This window comes from Hippocampus comes, unplaced genomic scaffold, assembly GCF_001891065.2.
Source record: "Hippocampus comes isolate QL1 unplaced genomic scaffold, H_comes_QL1_v1.1 scaffold367, whole genome shotgun sequence".
NCBI classification, from domain to species: domain Eukaryota; kingdom Metazoa; phylum Chordata; class Actinopteri; order Syngnathiformes; family Syngnathidae; genus Hippocampus; species Hippocampus comes.
The window spans coordinates 1,261,712-1,283,460 of record NW_017805741.1 but is presented as its reverse complement, the minus strand read 5'-3'; the positions used below and the strand labels follow the sequence as shown (position 1 = coordinate 1,283,460).

Sequence of the window (21,749 nt, the reverse complement as noted above, 5' to 3'; positions counted from 1 at the left end):
AAACGTCTCAAAACTACCGTTGCCTCTCGGGTGTCAGCGTTAAGCCTCTTGAAAACAGGGCTTCTCAAATTTGGGGGAACCGGGGACCCCCTCACAGGGGGGAAATATTTTTCCCTTTCATAACACCAAGACGTGTTCGCATAAATGCCAAAGAAAGGAGTCAATGTTTCCGAGGACAAACTCCCATTTTCCAAGGGGGAAAAAGTTGTAAAATGGTCTGAGAATTATTCGCGGTATGATGATAATGATGTTGATTTATAGGAAACGTTTTTATAAGAACGAAGAACAAATTTTGTCGTATAAAAAGTTGAGATATTACGGGAATACAGTAAAGTCAGAGCGTTCCAAGATAAAAATCGTTCTATTATTCAGGATATAAAATGTTCACGAGCGAGAAACATCACAAGTGAATTTTAAAAGTACCACTTTCGTCTCGTTATATTTTGCCTTTCGTTCAGATTTATGCGATGATGTCACATGTATCTGAGCTTTTAATTGGCCCAAAGCTAAGCTCGAAAGCAGTGTTTGCGTGATTGGATTTCGTCTACTAGTGTGCTGATCCCCGTATGTTGGCGAAATTTTAGAGTTCATAATAGTTCATTGAAAATGATGTTGAGGACCCTCAAGTTGATCCTCCCCCACCACCCCCGGGGATCCCCGGCCCTGACTTTGAGATGCGCTGCAGTAAAAGGACATCCGAATGAAAGAATGTAGTACTTCATTGATTCTCCTCAACTTCAGCGGTGTCACTGTCTGACGCCGATTCTTCGGTGAGGCTTTCGTCCCGCAGTCCTGCCATCGGGACCAGCTTCCCGTCCGCGTCCACTCCCATTGGCCGAATGATGTTATCCCTGCAGTCATTTGACATGATTTAATGGTGCATGCAGACAGTGAAACTGTACTGAAGACCGACTGTAATCTGCCCTTGGTCTCGTGGCATCTTAGCAGTACCCAACGGGTTGAAATTAGCAACAACAAAAAAATGTCTGAAAGCCACAAATGCGTAAATAACGAACCGCTCCTTTGCTATTCGCTGTTTCTGAAATGCCAGCAAATACCACAAGATGGCGCCAAATCCCTGCCACATATAATAGTCGTGCTTTGGCGTCATTTTGTGGCACATCGGTGCAAAGGAATCATATTGAAGAGAGTGAACCAGCTTCTATTAGTCAGGCCAAAGCCCCGGCTGATGTGAAAAAAGTGCTTCGGCAGCATTTTTCCTTTTTTTTGCATCTGTCGGCAATTCCAAACCCTTATTCATGAAGCATCCATTACTTGTGCATTTACGCTCCGGGCACCTGATCCCCTTTGAATTATTGGGGGGGATTACTGTACTGCGCGCAGACCTGGACAGCTTGTTGAAGATTTTAATGAGCCTCTTGGCCTCCTCCTCCTTCTCCTCCTCCGTCATGCCCTCCATGGGGTCCGGCAACTCCGCTTCTACCCGCCCGGTCACCGGGTTGACTCTGTCTTTAACGCGACGGTATTCCTCGGTATCGGAGTCCGAGTCACTGGAGTAGGGCGTCTCGCCGCAGGAGGTTCTGGATGTCGGGCCAGCCAAAAGACCCCTGGTGGCCAGCAGCCCCGCCGCATTGCCGTAGCCTGTGTACTTGACAAAACGCCTGACTGGAAGAGAAAAGGTATAAACAGGACTATTTGGACATTTTTGGCATTTTACAAGATGTGAACTTTCAGACAATTCAGGCTTGCATTTTTCAGAGTGGCACACACTGTGTTTTTCCACAGTGACAATAGTTACCATTTTCCTTGCAGAGGACAAAAATGAGGTCGGCGGCACAGTGTTTAAGGTCCGTGTCCAGGTGAGTCATGAGACGGATCAGACGGCCCTTGACGGTGCAGCCTTCCTCCGGCCTCTGGGAAACATCTCTCAGAGGAGGCAGAACCTGCAGAGGTCCAAGTCATTTGCCAAAGAAGTTTGCGCTTTGGTCGATGTTACCGTGATTTCGTCACGCTCATTACATATGTCCTGATGAAGTGGCGCGTTTCTTTGTGTGCCCGGCAGCTCTCAGTCAGCAGATTGAGGATTGGCGTCACTTTCTCTTTGATTTTATCCCCCTTCGCAGAAGAAAAGCACTGTCATGTGACTGCCCACCACACGACAAAACTCAGGCCTTAAAAAAAAAAACAGGGGATTCGGGTACTTTGGGATATACTTAAACATTATCTGCCAATAGATCAGGTAAGATTTTTTATGCTAATTTAACCAGAGCTAACCTAAAAACCAAAAAGCACCACTGCCTTATCGGTGCATCGAAACACCCCGAATAACCGCTAGAATTGTGATTGCACACTCCCTTGTATTCAGTCGACTACGAGCAGACTACCGATTCCAGGCGCCTCTCCATAAACAGCAGCAGGATTTGGACGCAGTCCATGTTGACGCCGCGGCACTGCTCCGAATCGGGCTCCAAAGGCACCGTCAGCAGAACATCCAGACACTGGAGGGGCAGCGCTGACAACAGGTTGACTGTGTGACTATGCGACAAAAACAAAACAAAAAAAAAAGGTGGGCAACTTTTGGATAAGAGTACAGTCACATAGACTTGATAGTCCAAATCTTCGGTGGGCCGGACTGTAGAACGGAGCGTGATTATCACAACAGTAGCCATGTGAATCTAGTTGATTGTTAGAAGAGATGAAAGAGAGGGGGTGGGGGGGGGGGGGGGTCTTACCCTTGCAGTTCATCAGTGTCCTCAGGCGTCACGCATTTCCGCATCAGGCAGAGACGCAGGATTGCCACAAGGTGGCGGTAGAGAGCTGCGTCAACCTGAAGAAGGAACCAACACTGATGAGTGCGTTATGCTGATAATAATAATAATAATCATAATACATTTTTGCAAGACCCCCTTTTTTGGCTTTCACACCTGCATTTGTACTTCTTCGCACAGTTCCACAAGAAAATAACATTCTTTTGCGCAAGGAATTACAGAAAGAACAGAGCGAGAGTACCCCAGGGAAGGAAGCAAAACAATCATGAATAACACACGAATTTCCAGACAAGGTTCCAATTCACCTCAGTGGGCGCCTGCCTGTGGGATCTGTGCGTGATGTTGAAAAGGATTTTGAGGATCTCGACGATGCGCTGGGAGGCCTCCAGAGAAATGGGTGGCGCCGCAGGGTCCAGCACGCACTCGTACTGCTCCTTCCACCGCACCTCCAGGCAGCCCTCCAGGGCGGCCGAGAGGATGGAGACGCCGCCGTCCTGAGGGAGGAATTGAGATACAGCTAAAAGTGGAACAAGTCAACTCCTGGTGCTGTACCATCACGTACAGTAAGTCCTGTCTCTTCGTTGTTGTTTTAGAGCAGTGGTTTTCCACCCTTTAAACCTGCCTCAAAAATGCTGACTGTCGCTTTTCTAGTATCAACCTCATGACCGACATCCAAATACAGTCACATAGTAGGCACACGTGTTCTAGAAATCACATTTTATTCCCTAAAAAGTATATTTAATGACATTGTGAGCCACAGTGGCATTTACGCACAGTTTGAAGATGAACACTGTTCTTAAAAGAAACCAGTGGAGAAAAAAAAAACCTGCACTTCAACAATGACAATTTGAGTGCATCCGTGGGCTAAGTTTGGCTCCCGGGCCGGTCTTTCTCGAAAGCCCAAAGGAAAAGCTTGGGTCACCTGCTGAAGCTGAGCGCTGAGCTCGGGCCGCAATGCAGTCACGAGGAAGGTGAGTCGTAATTGGTAGAAGTGAACACTGGAGGGAGCCGAGGAAGCGGCGCTGGAGGAGAGACGCTCTCTGAGGCCGCAGATCAGCCTGAAACAAGGAAGCCAACAAGAGAGGAGCTGCGTGGCCCGCCCACCTTCGCTTTGCCATCTCTGACTCGCAAGAAATGATCGTGACCAAGGAATCCCACCTGAGGGCGCTGAAGCGCTCCTGCGCCCAGGTGCTGTTGTACACCACGTTACACAACACCTTCAAAGCCTCCTTCCTCTGCACCTCCTCGCCCGGCACACTGTCCTCCTCCTCATCCTCGCCCTCCATTTTGCTTTCTCGGCGGTCCCTCCTCCCTTGCTCCAGCTCCTTGTGGTGGATGCTGCCTCTGTGCGCTTCGTTCACGCCGGGCCAGCCGACGCCATCCGAATCGCCGCCGAGGTCCCGGTCGGCATCGTCCTCAAAGGCAGAACCCTCTCGGCTCGGGTCGTCGGCGTTGTCGTCGGCGTCCCCGCGACACGGCGGCGTTGCGACTTCCCGGGCGAGGGAAGAGATGACGTTGTCGTAGAAATCCGAGTCGGGTTCGCCCGCGTCGTCGTTTGGCCGGGTCGCGCTCAACCCGGCCGCTTCGGCCAGAGTGAGGAGAGCGTCGTCGGTCACCAAGGGGCCCAGGACCCTCTTATCACGGGAGAGGATCCGCAGGCTTCGCAGAGCCACTTGCAGCAGATGACACGGGATTCCCGTTCTTATGAACCTCACCAGCACCGCAGCCAAACTCTGAAGACAAACCCGTGCGTACGGTCACCACCGGGCCGTTCATGAATTACCCAATGAACGTGCGGCCCGTACCTGTCTGAGGAGCAGGCCTCGGTCTTCCTGGTCACTCTCGTCGCAGTCGGAATTGGAATCGGTGCTCTCCCTCACTTTATTCTTCCTGAACTGGGAGAACAAGGCAAAGATAAAAACAGCTGATGGTCATGATTGCAACCAATGGCGTTTTCACAACGCGCCAGGAAAACCACCAATAAATTGCGCTCTGCAAAACTTCCAATTTCTCTTTCAAGAGCGATTTACAGACAATAAAAGTGGATGGAGCATCGTGTTTCCCAACCATTTTTGAGCCAAGGCTCATATTTCACATGAGAAAAATGTCATAGCGCGACAATTGATTCTTGAATGTAACACGTCTGTACCTCTTCCAGTTTTCTTTGCTTTAGGCAAGCAGACAGCCCACATGAGCAAAAAAAAAAAAAAAGAAAAGCAGAGGACAGAACAAAGAAAACAAGATCAGCACACAAACGAAAGAGAGATATTCCCGCAGAGTGCTACTCAGAGGCTGCAAGTGGGTGCGGAAAAGATGATCGGGCTCCAGGATGACGCTTATGTGGCGGGGTGCAATCTGCTGAGCGTGCAAACACAGGATCAGGGACGACTGATACAGCAGAATTACTAATCAGAGACGGACTGCGGAGGGCGGCCGCAAACAGGTTGAGGAAGAAGGCCGGGTGACGTACAGGAAAGAGATGGGCGGGGTGGGGGTGACGTTCAGCCGGCGGATGCGGAGACCGACTGCAAAGATGCTTACTTTCCTCCTGTCCCTCTCCTCTGCGTCAAAGAAGAAACAGCGGGCGTACTGTTGGAACACGGCCACACGCGGCCCTCGTCATACAGGCTGCAAAATGAGCAACACGAGCGCGTTTCAAGTACCTCGGCGTTGAATTCCTGGAGCCGGCTCTGAACGCCGCTCACATCCCCGCGCCCGATAGAGCGGATAATCCCCTCCACGTCCACGACCATGTTTCCTGCCGGCGCACAGCCATCATTCAAATGGACGTTACACAATCATCACAAGGAGAGGCGGAGATGATGCGCTAATGGATTGACAAAGGGCTGCCATGCACTCTCGATGGAAAGCCCAAATTGCTGCCAGCGCACGGAACGCATTCAGACCCCGCGGATGGAGTTTGCTTCGACCGACCCGGACCTTAAACCTACCTGGCTTCTTTTTAAATCGGCGGGACGATAGTTTGAAGGCGCGTCGTCACGGTAGCGGAAGCTTCGGCGTTTCTTAGCCCTCGTACGTCGTACGCGGTGTGCAGAGTTCTGATGGGTTGTGCACAGTTCCGGCGGCGCTCCACTTCCCCGCTCACTCTCTCTCTCTCTGCCTCTTTCTCACTCTCTCTCCTGTTAATCTGAGAGAGATGAAGGGGCCGCGGAGTTGATAATCCACTAATGGACTCCCGAGTTAATATCTCTGTGATGACCGGCTAACCTTTTCAAGGTGTTTGCAGGCTCCAAACCGCTCTCTCCTCTCGCTCCCAACCGACCTGTTGCATCATGGAACTCGTGTAACCAGGGCTAAATGTGTCAGAAAGAAAAGCACAAGAAAAAAAAAAAGCATTAGGACACTGTCATTTCACAAAACATTCCAAAACGGAGCGGCACGTTCCACTCGTAGTTGGTACATCCGCCTGACAGCGCTGAGGTTCTTGGTTAGAATCCGGGCTTCGGCCTTCCTGAACGGAGTCTGGATGTTCCTAAACTTGGCCAACTGCCCCGAGACATGTGAGCGAGTTTGGATGGGCCCTACCAAAGGCGGTGTTTGTCCTGTTTTTGCTTTTTACCATGTTGACTCCCAGCAGATGGAGCTATTTTCACAAAATAGCAAATCCACATTTGGACAATTCCACACCGAAAAACGCTGGCTCATGCTTTGAAACAATGCGAGCAAGTGTGTGTCCGGTGACCTGAGCTCAGAGAGCAGGATTTTGTTCAGAGGAAAATTGCGCAAGTCATTTTTCGAACGTTTTTGGAAAACCCGGGAAACACACGATTTCTAACGAACACATTGGTCTTTTTTTTTTTTGTGATTGTGACAGTAAATTCTGCTATGAGGTGAACCACTACAACAGACTGACTTTACCTGAAGTGAGCTGGGTGAGACTTGAGCAGAAAGAAAATGGATGGATAGATGGATGGGCATCGAACGAAGCAATTTTTTAATGGAAAACATCTGCATCGATCTCATGATCTTACACTTATGCATTTTCATATGTGCCATTAAGCATTTACTTCATGAGACAAATGAAGAGAAAAACCGGAGCCCCGAAAAAGCCCGCTCGATGATCGCATCAAACGCGATGGGACTTTATCAACTCATTTCCGATGAGATTGCTGCAATGAAGAGGATGTTTACACGCGCGCGCTCACGAAGGTGTCTTGAGAGTTCCTAAAAGTGGCTCAAAAGAAGATAATCATGTGAGAGGGAATGACGGGCTTTCCTGGCAGGATGCTCACACTTGTGCCCGCTGGCAAGAGGAAGCGGGGCCGAGAGGCTCTTAAGTGTCCAACCGGCGGCTACGGCCTGACAACAACAGGATGTGCAAGACGACAGAGGGAGAAATGTGGGGGGCAAAGGGGAGAAGGGTCCCCACCAAGTGCTCCCAACATATCGTTCTTGAAAATGAACGGGAGACTTGAGGCTGGATATCAAGCAAGTTCAAAAGAGACGGCTGACCATGGGGCACCTTTGAACCAAACCTTGTCACCGATGCATCCATTGATCAATTCTGTCAAACGTGTGCGCAAAATGGCTGCGTTTTCTGAACGGCCAGCAGCAGCAGGAGTGGAGTTCAGGAGCCGGTCAGCCGAAGAGGGTTTGCTTTCGTACGGCACGTAGTCCTTTCCCTTGCCCCGATGTGTCAGCGTGTCAACGAGGAAACGACAAGAGTGTCATAAAAACCACACGTCAATCCTTCTGCATCACACAACACGAGCTTATTATGCTACCTCGCGATGACTCGGTGCTGTGACGACACGGGCCGACCAGATGCTATTTGCCGTGGAGGTAAACAATAGATTCCCGAAGGGAAAAGACCCTGAGAGAAAATGACTGCGGCCATTGGAAAATGCTGGACTGCTTCCAGGCGCAATAGCATCATCGAAATTGGGCTACGTTTTTCGAGGAGGTGTCGCTCTGAGTTTGCGGAAGCTCTGAGAAGTTCCAGCAATACATGAGCCAAGCTCAAGTCACCTCCTGTCATCGACGGTCATTCTTTGTGCGAAAGAGGCCCAATCTAACAGGAGTAAGCATTGCGGCTTCTCAATCTGGTGCTAAACTGCAGTCGCGGACACAACTATTTGATTTCAAGGTCAATTGGCGGGCCGCGCGCGGGCAAGCGGATCAGATGCTTGGAAAAGGAGCAAAGCGGTCACATGCCAACGGGCCCCGCTGACTGTCGGTTGTTTTTCCTCACGCTCCTCTGTAGGGATCGGTGGGAGCGAAGGACGTTTCAGAAATAAACACGCTTGACGGCAAATGTGACTCAAGGGGAAAAGGCACAGGAAAAATGGGGCGATAAAGAAAAGCCCGCAGCTCAGAATCAGCGTTATTTTGGGCGCGCTTCCTGCAGGTGATGGAAAAGAAAGAAAGATGTGTGGAACAATTGCTCAGCAGCAAGTGGACTGTGAGTGGTGGGATGGAGGAGGATGTGGAGGAAAAGGGGGGAGGGGAGGTGCGTATCGGGGAAACGGGGAGGGGGGAGGGGGGGAGCGGCAGGATTACAATGAATGTAAACATCAAAAAAGGTACAAGGTCAATTTGAGTATCATCTCGTGCAATGTTGTTGACATGGAGCCATGCGAGAAATTCGAATGTAAACTCCCGAATGTCAACGGATGACGAGCATGGGAGTTGCGTGGCCTCGAGTGAGCGTGACTCCAGTCTCGGACACACCTCCCTTTGCCCTCACACCCTATAAAAGGCCCGAAGGGGCGAAAGCATGACAGACCGAGCGACTTGGCAATCAAACAGTGACGACAACGCCGACGTCAGATCCATTCGTTGACTCCGAAAGCAACAGCGGATTTCGCCATTTTCTCTGTGGTACGTTTCATCCCGCGGTAAACTTTTGCAAAATACTTCCTGAGCACGGCTTCACTCAATGCTTTCTCAACTGCAGAGCACTGCGGTATGGAGATAGCTGTTCTGCTGCTTCTGACTGTACCTTTGACCGCTACCTCCCCGCTTCGACCCGCTCCCAGGTGACTAGAAAGACAACCTGCACACTCGAGATGCGCTGTCTTGCTTCTTCTTTTTTTCTTCTTCAATTGAACGCATACCTCATTTTGTCTGAATCCCAGCTTCGACCAAGACACCTCCGTCGCAGAGGTCAAGGCATCTGGGTTGGGAAGGTCTGAGGAGGCACGGGAGCAGCAGCGCCTTTCATTCCTCAAGATTGTCCCTTTCAGCACAAGAGGCCAACATCTAGACATGGACGCAATCAAACAAAGGTATTCAATCAATAGGAAGCGTCGCTGCTCTGCTCGAGTACGGCCATTCGACACCGCATTCGGAATTGCTTCAACTATGCATCACGTTACGTCACGTGAGGCGGCTTTCATTTCATTTTCATCCAGGACAGTTCACTTTGTATTTCTAGAACATTCTTTTTTCTTTTTTTTTTGGAAGTACAACTTAGGACCTATTACGTTGCTGTATTTTAATGATGGTCGGTACTTGGAGAGGCAAGCATTTTTTTCAGTTGGTGTAAAAAGTCTGAGAACCACTGTTCAGGACTGCGCAACAGTTTTGTGACATCATTCGAGTTACTTCGTCGTCATTGTCATGTCACAGGTGTCAGCAGCAACAACGGCTGCATTTTCTTTCATTCTGTACTCGGCCTACACAGAGGTGTCGTGCAAGAAAAGTTCACATGTCACTTCAGCCAGCTGTTTTTGATTATTATTATTATTCATCAGTGGCAACCGTGAATTATGCTGGCGTACTGCTCGAACAACAAAGCAAATGGATGCCTTTTGCACAGTACAGTATTCAAATATGCTCAGTTCAATGTCAATGTATCCCACCAGAATATGGGTGAGGTGGTCCGGTTGTTCACCACCACACATTGCCAGATGAAATCTTTATTTTATTATTGTTGCTATTATTCTTACATGATATGAATGGCTTTTCCCCTTTTGCCAACAGCTCGGCAGTACGACAACTTCGTCAGAGGCGCGCGCCCCAGGCTGGATGCAAGTTGGGAACCTGCCACGTCCACAACTTGGCCAACACTTTATACCACATGAGCAAAACGAGCGGAAAAGAAAAATCCAAGAATGCGAATGACCCCCAGGGATACGGCAAATAGACGTTGGGGGGGCGGGGGTACATCCCAAACTCCTCTGTTATGTTTCAAACACCTGTGTGTACTGATTGTCTGGTACTTGTTATGTATGCTATCTGCAAGTATATTTTAATCATGGTTTAAAAGAAATATGATATTATTTAATTGTATTTACAGTAATATATTTATGTTGAGATTAAATTCATGCCAAAACATGACATCTTCTGCCGCTAAGTGATTGTCCCTCCCTGTGCATGCAACCTAAGCTCTGGGTGTGATATTTTTATTCTTATGCAAGAGTCTTCTTGCTGTTCAAACGTTTGTCAGCATAGAACTGTGGCATTTTTGCTCCAAGACGTTCACCCGGAGAGCGTTTAATAAGGGCGAACATCAGTGGCGCTCATGAAACTGACCTCCCCAAGATCCAGGACCAAGTGACATTTGTGTGGCAGGGAGTCACCACTCCTATTTAGAGTTTGGAGGAGGAACAGTATTTGCCTCTTCCAGCCACACCCTCACCTGATAGTTTTTCTTGCTCTGCACCTTCCTTCCTTCCTTCCTGCGTCTGGACTCACTGAGAAACTGGGATAAAATCGGAAGGGGAACTTGTCAGTGAATCATGGTCAGAGAAGACGCGGAATTGAGTGTTTCTCCTGGCATCTTCCTTTGAATCGAGGGAGTGAAAAAAAAGGAAGCATGAGAGACACTGGAGACGCGGCAGAAGGCGGACACAAAAACAACAAATCTGAAAAGGACCAGGTGAGGGGAAAGTTTTGCAATTGTTGAGGAGGAACTTGACGTTGTGAAAGTTGGCAGACGAGAAAGTGAGTCACAATGACGCGTCGTCCACGCCTCGCTAGCATCCAGCAAACCATTCCACTTGCACAATTACGTCTTCCTTATCAAACACGAGGGCAATTTCATCGTAAAATATATTCGGATAAACGCTGGCCACACGCCAGCGCGCTTCCAATTTCCGCGTATCGTGTAAGGCGGCAGCAGTTAGCGACCGGAAAGTGTCACATGCTAGCTTAACAATAGCGGCTATCGGTATTTACTCGAAACGGAAAGTGTGTTTTTGGTCACTTTAACCTGTCAACTGCTTTCACCGCCGTGTGAGGTTTTTCCGCCAAACGTGACCTGACTTGTAGTTTTCAATCGGCAACAGGTTAAACTCCGCGAAAAACGTGACGCCGTGTTCTTCGAACATCAAAGTAAGCGGTACGGTACAGTACCGGAGTACAGTATACAGTATCAACACAATGGCCACGTTCCATGTAGCTTTGATAGGCCAGTTGCTCAGATGCAGTGCACTGGTGTCACCCGGTTGGATTAGTTGAAACAACTAAATGGAACAATGCTCTCTTCGTACTCTTTATAATATGATCATATTTTGTAACTTTTGAGCTAAGAAGAGGTCCATTTTGCAATTTATAACGCTTTTAACCTTCACACGTCTCAAACCTTCACACTGTCTTCACATACACACACTGGGCCAAACTGCACAGCACCTTGCCATAAGTCACAGTCAAGTGCTTTACCTCTGCATGCCTCACCAGTGTAACAGCAGCTATTTTCAAAGAACTGAAGCCGAGGTGCCAAGGTTTGAGTTTCCATCTCCATCATGCTCAGTCAGAAATAAAACAAAGTCTGGTCCATGTTTCAAGTCTGAAATGATGTTGAGTGTGTTTTTAATCGCAGTTGCTTGTTCTTGCAATACGAGTGTAGCCTATACTACCGGAGACAAATTCCTTGTGTGTTCTACATACTGGGCCAATCAAGATGATTCTGAGTCTGATTCCAGAGTTGGATCCCCAAAATCTTCAAGAAAAGAATTTGCAGCACCTTTGTGGAAGATTCTTTAAGGTACTGTGACATTGGCACAGCCCCCAGTTTGTAGCTCATGCGCTTTGATTGACGTGAATTCCTCCGTTTCTCTTAGCAATGGCGCCTTGTGCCAGTGCGGGGGGACCAGAGATACCCACGCCTCTGTGGCTCTCGGCGACTATTTCAGCACGGCCATTGTCAATCACTGGGACAGCGCCCAGCACTCCTCCGAGTACCCGACGGATGCCTTCGGGGAGCTGCAGTTTGCCGGCGCCAGCAAGAGGCACAGCTACGTAGGTCGCTTTCGATCATTCTGATAGATGACTATTACTGGATCAATGGGTGTCCCCCGCCCTGCCCCCTGTGGTCCGGCAGTTTAGGAACCGCTGCGTTTCACCTGTATTGTTATTTGGATCCCTCACGGCGACTGCAGTTCTTGCGGCTGTCGTGGGACACGCCGCCGTCGATGGTCTACACCCTGATGACCGCCCACTGGGGTCTGCCCGCGCCTAACCTGGTGGTGTCCGTGGTGGGCGGCGAAGGCAGGACCAAGGTGAAGACGTGGGTGCGGGAGGTCCTCAGGCAGGGTCTGGTCAAAGCCTCCCAAAGCACAGGTAACATCGTCATTCTGCAAAATATATGCACACTGCATCTTGCCGTCTGTTGCAAATGCGTGGAGCAACATTTTTGTGCCTCTTCAGGAGCTTGGATTTTGACAGCGGGCTTGCGCGAAGGAGTCGGCAGGTGCGTCGGAGAGGCGGTGAGGGATCACGCCACTGCGGCTTCTTCGGTCTCTCTCAACAAGGTGGTGGCTCTGGGCGTAGCCCCCTGGGGCCTGGTCCACAACCGGCAGCAGCTGGTCAATGAACAGGTTGGCCTCTCGCCGCATGGCACGCAGACAAACTCCCAACTTCTTGCTTTTCTCCGTTTTCACCTTCTGGAGCTGTCCCGATACTTGTGTGCATGTTATCTATCTTGGGATCGACAAAACAGAGTTTCTTGACCTTTAATCAAAGAACAGCCGCCACAAAGTTTTCCCATCATTCTTCTTCTTGCAGGGCAGTTTCCCTGCCAAGTATTACGTCCACAACACAACCCGGGACTCGTGCTGCCTGGATAACAACTACCAGGCTTTCCTGCTGGTGGATGACGGCAGCATGGGCCGTAGAGGGGGCGAGACGGGCTTCAGGGCCAAACTGGAGGACTACATCTCCCACCAGCGCACAGGCATTTGGGGTAACGGCTCTGCTCTTAAAGACAACCCATTGTGTGGGCTGATTTTTATTTATTTATTTTTAACAATCAGTGAGCTGAAGGTCAGCTGGCTCCATTGTTTGTAGTTCCCCCCTTGCCCCATGCTATTATTATTGCAAGTATTTTTAAAACGAAACAACCTGAATGAAAAGAAAGTATGAACTCCCCGATGAATCAACCTCACTATCATAACATGTTCTGCAGCATTCGCTGAGCTCTGTTGAACTCTGTTGCGTCGATTCCTCAACTGAAGGCATGCGATGATCCTTCGGTATCTACCGGCAGCCGCTGCATGCCCAAGCATGCATTGAACACGTCGCTTCTCGACATGTAAAGTCAAGATGAGTGCAGTAGCGCAAATGAACAAGATGCCTCAACTGCTTCAACTCTTGTCTGACAAAGAAAAATGCATCATTGACATACAGTACCCATAAGAGAGATACAGGCTGTTGTAAGAGTCAGTGATTTTTTTTTTTAATTTTATTTTTTTCCCCCCCTCTCTCCATAATTCCCTCTTTTTAGGCAGCGGCAGTATCGACATCCCAGTTCTTTGCATGCTAGTCTCCGGGGACGCCAGTCTACTGGAGGTAAAGCTTTGTCACTTTCGTGAGCGCGTCCAAACAACGAGGGACCCTCAAGACTTTGTGTCCCTCTTCCCTTTCGTCCCAGAGGGTGGATCTCTCTCTGAAGAGCTCCATGCCCTGGTTGGTGCTGGCGGGCTCGGGGGGCACGGCCGACTTCCTGAGTGACGTCGTGAAGAATGTGTCGTCAGCGCCGGTCGTCCCCTCTTCCGGCGAGTGCGACGGTGAGGCGGGGCCCAGCGTGGACCTGAAAGACCGAGTGGCAGAACGGGTTCGCAAATATTTTCCGTCAGAAGCAGAGACGGACAAACTTGTTGAGCATGTAAGTGCAACGCCTCTTGTCACACCTACGTGTGTGTTTTGTTGTTGTTGTTGTTGTTGTTTTTGTTTGCTGTCATGCAGCAAACACAAAGGCTCAGCTGGACGCATCCCAGAAGTGGGCCAAATATGGCTCATGGCCCAAATACTACACACATTCCTTCATTCGGAGCACCAAGCATTTATATTACCCAGAGTAATATTTGGAGCCGTTTTTTTTTCTTCTAAACTTAGTTGGTGTATGCATTTTTTTAATCATGTTTATTATTGAATAAACAGGTTTTTGTAAATAATAATAAAACAAAATAAAGTAACATTAAACCTGGTTGTCATTGAAATATTTAGGAATACAAAATCTCAATGATTTTATAAAGATCATAAAATAATAAAATAAACTTTATGATAATTTTATAATTAAATGAAATAACAGATTCATGAAATAAAGTATCATTATTTTACTTGTTTCGTATTTTACATAAAATTAAAAATGTGTTAATTGTATTTGAAAATATTCAGAGTGATGCAAAAACAATGAGCATCAATTGTTATTGTCTTATTGAAATTATTATTTTTGTTTTTTTTTTTTACATTTAAATTCTATTATTGAAAGTGTTATTTCAATGTTACATCTGTCCTCTGATATATATTGATTGCGATCCATGAGCACCAAAGTTTTGCTGTTTCCCAGCGGTGTAACCTCCTGGGCTTACAACAGTTGATCTCGGGGTTTTGCTTGACCTTTCTTCTCATGCCGCTGGGCTCAAAATTCCATCACAGCACAGACAGGATATTTCATAACAGTTGTGGAGCGTTGCCAAGTAATTTGCAGAGGGCATCCACGCTCACAAGATATCCCTCGGTACAATTGTCCCTTAGTTATTATTAAAGGGTGCCAAAGAGTGCTGCAGTAATGACTGTTTTTTGTGTGTGTGTGTGTGCGTCTGTCTCCAAAGCAATGTGCCCTTCGCAGCAGTGTGAAAATTTTATTTCTCGCCGCTGAGCACATCATCTCTCGTCTGTCTTTTAAACATGTATCGTCTATAGTTTATCCTCCACTGAATCTCGCTGACGCCGCGTGCCCGCCCCCCTCTTTGTGGACCTCCATAGGCTCTGAGCATCTACCAGAACAAAGACTTGATCACCGTTTACCACGGCGAGCAGGAGGGCCCCAACGACTTTGACACGGTGCTGCTCAAAGCTCTGGTGGGAGGTAGAGTCCAAATATGCAATCCTCATGGAGGACGTTGGACGTGTCGCGGTTGGCAAGCGAACTTAAAATGCTGTGCCACTTCTCAGCGTCCAAGCAGCGCGTGTCCGCCGACCACAGCCCGTACAACGAAGAGCTGAAGCTGGCGGTCACGTGGAACAGGGTCGACATTGCCAAGAGCGAACTCTTCAACGGAGACATCCAGTGGAGGGTGAGTAGCGCTGCACTACTTCTCCATAGACGAGGTGAACGCCACCTTCAAAGTCGAGTTGAGTCTTTCCCGAGTTCTAGCCAAGCCCTAAATTTGCGTCCTTCCGACGATCCGACAGTATGAAGACCTGGAGGACTCCATGACCGACGCCCTGGTCAACGACAAGCCTCAGTTTGTGCGCCTCTTCACCGAGAACGGCCTCAACATCCTGGACTACCTGACTTACGGCCGCCTGGAAGGCCTCTACAGATCGGTGGCCGACGGGACGCTTCTCTACCAGCTACTCCAGCGCCGCCTGCTGGAGAGACTCGGTACGCCGTCGCCCCTGCAGGAGACCCCCGGCAAAGGCATGGCTGAGAAAATTCACAGTGGACCGGTGGCTGAGCTCAGTCTTTTCGAGGTGATTGATTTACCTGTCACTCCTTCTGGAATGTGTGTTGATCGTCATTTTTTTAAATTGACTGTTACTTTGGTCCTCGTCCACCCCCCGCCCCCAACACAGGTGTCAAGAGTGCTCGAACTGTTAATGGGTGACGTCTGCCAGCCATTCTACTATGCCCCATTGGATTTGGAACAGATCATGTCCAAAAGGAGAGCAATGAGGGTATTCTCCACCTCTCCATTTTCTGCTGGCTTTTTACGTGAGCAGAAATACTGCGCAGAACTGAAACCGTACACCTTACACTGCAGTAGGAGTCTGCGTCTCAGTATAATCATGAACATTTAAACGCTTCTGTGGGATTTCCATTCTTTTGGGCTCTGAGTGGTAACGTCACACAAAGACATTGCACATTTTTGGGACAGAACCCTTTTGAGTGGGGTTTTAAGACGACGTCCTTGAAATTGAACACTGCGACATCTTCCACATTGTTTTAGCCATTAAAACGAGTCCAACTTGTAACGATCCGTAAAGCGACCGGCGCAAAAGGCTTCCGGCTGTTGAGTTGAGAGCACGTTGTTTGCATTCCTGCCGACACGGTCCCGATCAACTATGGAACGCCACACCTTGGGGAGGACTGCCATCTAGGGGAACTCGTAGCACACAGCGCTCGGCAGTACAGTACTCTGCAATATTCTCTGTACATATGCTAGGAAATGTTGGGACTGTGCTATGTCTCTGGGAAGGGCCCGTCTCCTCGATTTCATCACCGAACTGTGTTCTCTCTCGCCAGCGCGCCAGCAAGCTACTGCGTGGAGACTGTCTGTATCGAGAGAAGCGCTGCCTTTTTCCCTGGGCTTCGCTCTTCATCTGGGCCGTCCTCCAGAACCGCAGCGAGATGGCCACTTTCTTCTGGGAGATGGTAGCTCAACAAAAGATTGAAGTTCGGAAGATGGACTCGTTTGATGAATAAAACACTCTGGGGAGAACGTCACGGTGTTGAATTAGAAGGACTTTTCTACTTGTTTCCAGGCAGGAGAGTCGGTGCTGAGCGCGCTGAGTGGCTGCAAGATGCTCAGGGAACTTTCCAAACTGGAAGTTGAGACCGAAACCAAACTCTCGATGAAAGAGTTGGCACAGAAGTTTGAGAACCTGGCACATGGTAAAAAGCAGGAATTTGGTCCTACCGGACTGATACGCTACGGCTGAACTTTGACCTTCTCTCATGAAGGTTGACCCGAAAGCCGAGTAGCTTATTTTTTGCGATGATTGTCTCCTGTCTTTTATATACCTTAGCCTTCTTGTTTGTTTTCTGACTTTCAGATGTCTTCAGTTCTTGTTACCGGAGCAACGAAAGTCGGTCGTTCACCTTGCTGATTCGCAAGTCGCCGGTCTGGGGCGGGACCACTTGCCTCCAAATGGGAATGAGTGCGGACGCGCGCCTTTTCTTCAGCCACGATGGAGTTCAGGTGGCTTGCTTTGTTTCCGCGGACCTCAAATCCAAACGAGCATATCACTTGGTGTGTGGTGAAGGGACTCTTTTTGTACCCCCCTCCACAGTCTCTGTTGTCCCAGATCTGGTGGGGCGACATGAAGAGGAACACAGAGGTGTGGAAATTGTTGCTCACCTTCTTCTGCCCTGTCCTCTGCTACACCAACTTGATCTCCTTCAGGTAACATCAAGTCAACATTCTCGTTTCTAACTACAGGATCAGTCTTCCGTATCCGGTGGACCCTCAAAATTCCAAATTATCGCCCACCTGCCCCAAAACCTGGGATTGTTGTCCTTTGCGGACAACAATCCAGAACCACAATAGTCATCAGAATTGAATGCATCGCTCGGTTGGTATGATGTCACGCTACTGACTCGCGTGTCGGCGTCTCGCCTCCATCATGCAGGGTAACAGAGGAGCACCAGCAGGAAAAAGATGTGAAGCCCACCGAGGACACCGTGGGCCGGGACAACGACAGCCTCTATGGCACCACCATCTTTTCCTTCTCCGACATTAAGCACATGTAATCGGTCTTCCTCATTCCTCATTTGAGGTTGGTCTTGATTGCAAGTTTCACCAAACTGAACTGGCGTTGTGCTCCCACCCCCAGTGAAGCAGATTCCCAAGGAGTGTACACTCCCAGGACTGCCACCATCAAAGGTGAGTCACCGCCTGTCATCGGGTCTATGCGGCCCTAAATGCCGATTGAAGATGCGAGCCGACGCTTTGTTCAGGCCGGCCCCTCTCGCCGAAACCTCCCGAGCGGCCGTTCATCGTGTCGAGATGGCGTCAGTTCTGGTTCGCCCCAGTCACGGCCTTCTTGGGCAACGTCCTCATGTACTTCCTCTTCCTGCTGCTTTTCGCCTACGTGCTGCTGGTGGATTTCAAGCTGCCGCCCCCCGCGGGCCCCGCCATTACTGAGCTGGTGCTCTATTTCTGGGTCTTCACCATTGTCTGCGAGGAGATACGAGAGGTAAATGACGTCGAGTGTGTCTCAAGTTTGCTCCGGTGGCCATTTACATCTTTTTTTTTGCCTGTCTGATACATCTTTTTGTAAAATCCCCATTTATACTACACAACACACGTTTTTTTTTTTTTTTTTTATTGAAGTGAATAAAATTGATTTTATTTTTATTTTTTTTGTGACCCTCAGTCAAACAACGCCAAGTATACGATTACAATTTCCACAGTGACTTTGACTGATGCAATTTCTCTTTCCCAGACCTTCTTTTTAGGGACGATGACTTTGCGGCAGAGACTCAGGGTCTACATTCAGGATGTGTGGAACAAGTGCGACCTCACCGCCATCATCCTCTTTGTCATTGGCCTGATTTGCAGGTAATGGCTCATCCATGCCTTTGCACCGCAGAGTTTGCCTCCCTTCATCGGGCCAAGGAACATGAATTCGCTCCGAGAACGGCACACCGCCGAACAATCTCTCGTCACTCTTTCTCAAATCCCGGCCACACCAGTTTTTGGCATCCTCGTGATGATGACTCATTTTCAGACATGTATCTGTTCCATCTTGGCTTTGCGCCTGGATGCCTTTGTGACACCTTCTCTAATGGGCGTGATTTGTTTTTTTTTAATCAAGGATAAAGACAAGCAGACATGATTGTATGCGAGTTTTTTTCGAGTTCAGACAACAGCAGTCATCATGTCACTTCTGCTTGTGAGGTTAGAATAACGCCTGTGACATATGCTAACATGACAGGTCCACATCTGAGCAAACAATGGCTTTGCAGGTGAGACGATCATGTGTCCACGGCTTGCTCATCGAAATCAAAATAACATCGCCACAGAAAAACAAAAAGGACAAAACAAATCCACACCCCGCTCACACACTCACTTGGTACAATATACAGGATTTGCATTTAATCACAAAGAACTTTTTCTATCCAAATATTTATTGAGTTACATTTTTTATTTAACTTACAGGTTAATTGTTGTAATCATTGTGTAAAGTTGTGAGTTTTTTTTTTTTTTTTAATCGGCGCAGTGTTACTTTTGAAAGTACGGCACTTTGTATGCAGCGATGGCTGTTTGAAAGTGCTCTATAAATACAGTTGAGTTGAGTCTGCATACTGTTATGATGGCTGACAATCACATGAAATGCACTTTCAGAAAATGTCTCGTTTTTGAGGAGCACTCGAGCCTTTGCCGTTGGATTCTAATGTTAGCCATGATGCTTGCATTCATGGTGCTAATTAAGTCGAGTAAATCTGGCCAATTTTCCACCACACGCGGTTGCTCCTCACTTGCATGGCAAACTCGGAGGCATCGATGGTTTTGAATCCGGTCTGCTGCTGTTTCAGGATGTTCAACGCGTCCTACGAATTTGGCCGAGACGTGATGTGCGTGGACTACATGGTCTTCACGCTGCGCCTCATTCACATCTTCGCCATTCACAAACAGCTGGGACCCAAAATCATCATCGTGGGAAAGATGGTGTGCAAAAAAGATGACAAGGGACGGTCTATGAATGACCAGCGTTCAAATTGTTTTTTTTTTGTTGTTGTTCAGATGAAGGATGTCTTCTTCTTCCTCTTCTTCCTGGGGGTCTGGCTCATGGCCTACGGCGTGGCCAACCAGGCTTTGCTGTATTCCTACGACCCGAGTCTGGATCGCATCTTCCGCCGGGTTTTCTACAGGCCATATTTACACATTTTTGGACAGATCCCCGTCGAGGAAATGGACGGTAGGGGGAGGCGCCCGAGTACAGGTCGTACCGACTGTGAGAAGACGTTGCAATTTTGGACCTAAAAGGAATTGTCTCTTGTCTGCATTCCTGTCAGTGGGGAAGCACTGGGACATGGCCTGCACCAACAACGTGACGCTGATCGATGGCGGCGCGGAGCCGTGTCGAATTACGTACAGCAACTGGCTGGTCGTAATCCTGCTGATGATTTATCTGCTGGTCACCAACATCCTGCTCATCAATCTTCTCATTGCCATGTTCAGGTAGATGTGTGTGCCCCGAATCGGGGCTTCTCAAACTTCACGGGCCCCCCCCCTTCCGAGGGGGAGAACGTGACTCTTCATCTTTTTTGCAGTTACACCTTCTCCGAGGTGCAGGCCAACAGCGACATTTACTGGAAGTTCCAGCGCTACAACCTCGTCGTCCAGTACCACTCGCGGCCCTCGTTGGCGCCGCCCTTCATCATCCTCTCTCACCTCAACCTCTTCATCAAGAGGAACATCCGCAAGGTCTCCTCCGTCAAAATCCACCACTTCGGTCAGTCTTTGTCCCTTTCCGCCGACTTCCGGTCCTTGCAAAGTCGGCGAGGGTGAGCGGCCGCCTGTGTTTGCGTCTCGCCAGTGTTGCAGCTCAAAGGCAAGGCGGCAAACAGACTCATGACGTGGGAAACCATTCAGAAGGAGGACTTCCTCACCGCTCAGAACAAAATCCAGAAGAGCAGCGACTCGGAGAGGCTCAAGCGCATGTCGGCCAAGTGAGGACGGCCTTTTGATTCGCTCGACCGAAATGCTCCCGAGGAAACCCGCATAGGCTTAGAACGGATCCGATCCCATCACGGCGGCCACCCAAAAATCTTGACACAATTTGGACCTTTTTCCCTTTTGTTGTCGCCGTTTGACATGTTCAATCACTGCAAGATCAAAGTCTTGGAATTCGATCACGTCGGTGCAGCTCAGGTTGTGTCGATTTGCTTTTTTTTCGTATGCTGAAGATGAAGTCAAATGGCTTCTTTTGTAGGGTGGACGGTGTGATCAAACATCTGACTGAAAACAGAGACTTTGACCACAGGCTCAGGACTTTGGAGAGTGAGGTAAAACTGCCCACCCACCCACACACACACATACAAGTTGTACCTGTCATGAATACAAGCTTAGAAGCTCACAAGTTGCGCAAGACGCACTGAACCGATGAGTCAAAGGTTCAGAAAAGGTCAAATGAAGTCCACGTTCAAGGTCGTGATGCATGTGAAAGCTCATCCTCGCAATGTACTGATCGGAATTATCTTGAGCGGCGATTGGTGCGATTGTCACGATGAACATGACTATCTCGCAGATGGAATATTGCTCCAGCGCACTCAGCTGGATCGTCGATACTTTGGCGCAAGGCGGCTCATTTAAACCCCCTCGCCCTCCCCCGAACCTGAGAGGTACGTCCTAAAATTGCACCGGTTATACCGCTGACGGTATTTCAATTCCCTTTCTTATTGCTATCTATGTTTTTTTTTTTAAACAGATTCGTTCACACCTTGTTCTTGATGCGGCTTTGGTGAGGCCTCGGGTGAAGCGGGGGGCACGACAAAACGGTTTCACCTTGGCTCTTGCCATGCCAACGGGCTGCCAGACCCGGATTATGAGCGGCCTCGGTAGGAGGAGGAAACTCGGCCATCCCGACATTGCTCTAGTATCGAATGTTGGACTTGCTCCTCTTTTTAAAGTGCAATGTTTGCCGTTCAAATGGCAAATCATATTTTATAGTCTGCAACTGGATCATGGATAGAATTAATACGGATCCAAATCTGATGGGGGGGGGGGCCTAAATGTACTGCATGTTAATTCACATTTGATGCTGAGCGTGTACGATTTGTTGTCACTTTTATATTGTCCATCGAGTCACACGACTTGAGGAAAACCTTTTTGATTTTTACCATGTGAGGCGCAGTTGTTTTAGAATAAAAGCTATCACAATTTA

The 21,749-nt window shown here is 48.8% G+C and overlaps 2 protein-coding genes across 7 annotated transcripts; one reads left to right on the top strand and one right to left on the bottom strand.

Annotated features, from left to right (window-relative positions):
• Positions 1-652: 652 nt before the first annotated feature.
• LOC109523965 (synembryn-A) lies at positions 653-5,770 on the bottom strand. 4 transcript variants are annotated; one of them, XM_019883493.1, is made up of 14 exons: positions 5,681-5,770; positions 5,393-5,487; positions 5,271-5,318; positions 4,879-4,896; positions 4,535-4,624; positions 3,888-4,462; positions 3,652-3,787; positions 3,035-3,223; positions 2,694-2,788; positions 2,346-2,496; positions 1,981-2,076; positions 1,760-1,904; positions 1,347-1,626; positions 653-851 (listed from the first exon to the last, which is right to left on the bottom strand). In XM_019883493.1, the coding sequence occupies exons 2-14, from the start codon at positions 5,480-5,482 to the stop codon at positions 719-721; spliced, it is 2,046 nt and encodes a 681-aa protein (XP_019739052.1). In that variant the 5' UTR covers positions 5,483-5,487; positions 5,681-5,770; the 3' UTR covers positions 653-718. The 4 variants fall into 4 exon arrangements, with proteins under 4 accessions (XP_019739052.1, XP_019739053.1, XP_019739054.1 ...); XM_019883494.1 differs by lacking the exon at positions 4,879-4,896; XM_019883495.1 differs by lacking the exon at positions 5,271-5,318.
• Positions 5,771-10,145: 4,375 nt separating this feature from the next.
• On the top strand, positions 10,146-21,749 carry LOC109523944 (transient receptor potential cation channel subfamily M member 4-like). Of its 3 annotated transcripts, XM_019883446.1 has the most exons (29): positions 10,146-10,572; positions 11,618-11,679; positions 11,756-11,933; positions 12,074-12,254; positions 12,342-12,511; positions 12,699-12,876; positions 13,417-13,481; positions 13,564-13,797; positions 14,901-15,003; positions 15,090-15,211; positions 15,330-15,611; positions 15,714-15,815; positions 16,384-16,512; positions 16,623-16,752; positions 16,914-17,059; positions 17,151-17,263; positions 17,490-17,606; positions 17,694-17,743; positions 17,818-18,056; positions 18,306-18,421; positions 19,399-19,531; positions 19,607-19,781; positions 19,879-20,044; positions 20,137-20,318; positions 20,403-20,535; positions 20,799-20,871; positions 21,114-21,207; positions 21,294-21,344; positions 21,391-21,749. In XM_019883446.1, the coding sequence occupies exons 1-28, from the start codon at positions 10,510-10,512 to the stop codon at positions 21,314-21,316; spliced, it is 3,759 nt and encodes a 1,252-aa protein (XP_019739005.1). In that variant the 5' UTR covers positions 10,146-10,509; the 3' UTR covers positions 21,317-21,344; positions 21,391-21,749. The 3 variants fall into 3 exon arrangements, with proteins under 3 accessions (XP_019739005.1, XP_019739004.1, XP_019739006.1); XM_019883445.1 differs by having other exon boundaries at positions 21,294-21,749; XM_019883447.1 differs by lacking the exons at positions 10,146-10,572; positions 11,618-11,679 and having other exon boundaries at positions 11,838-11,933; positions 12,016-12,254; positions 21,294-21,749.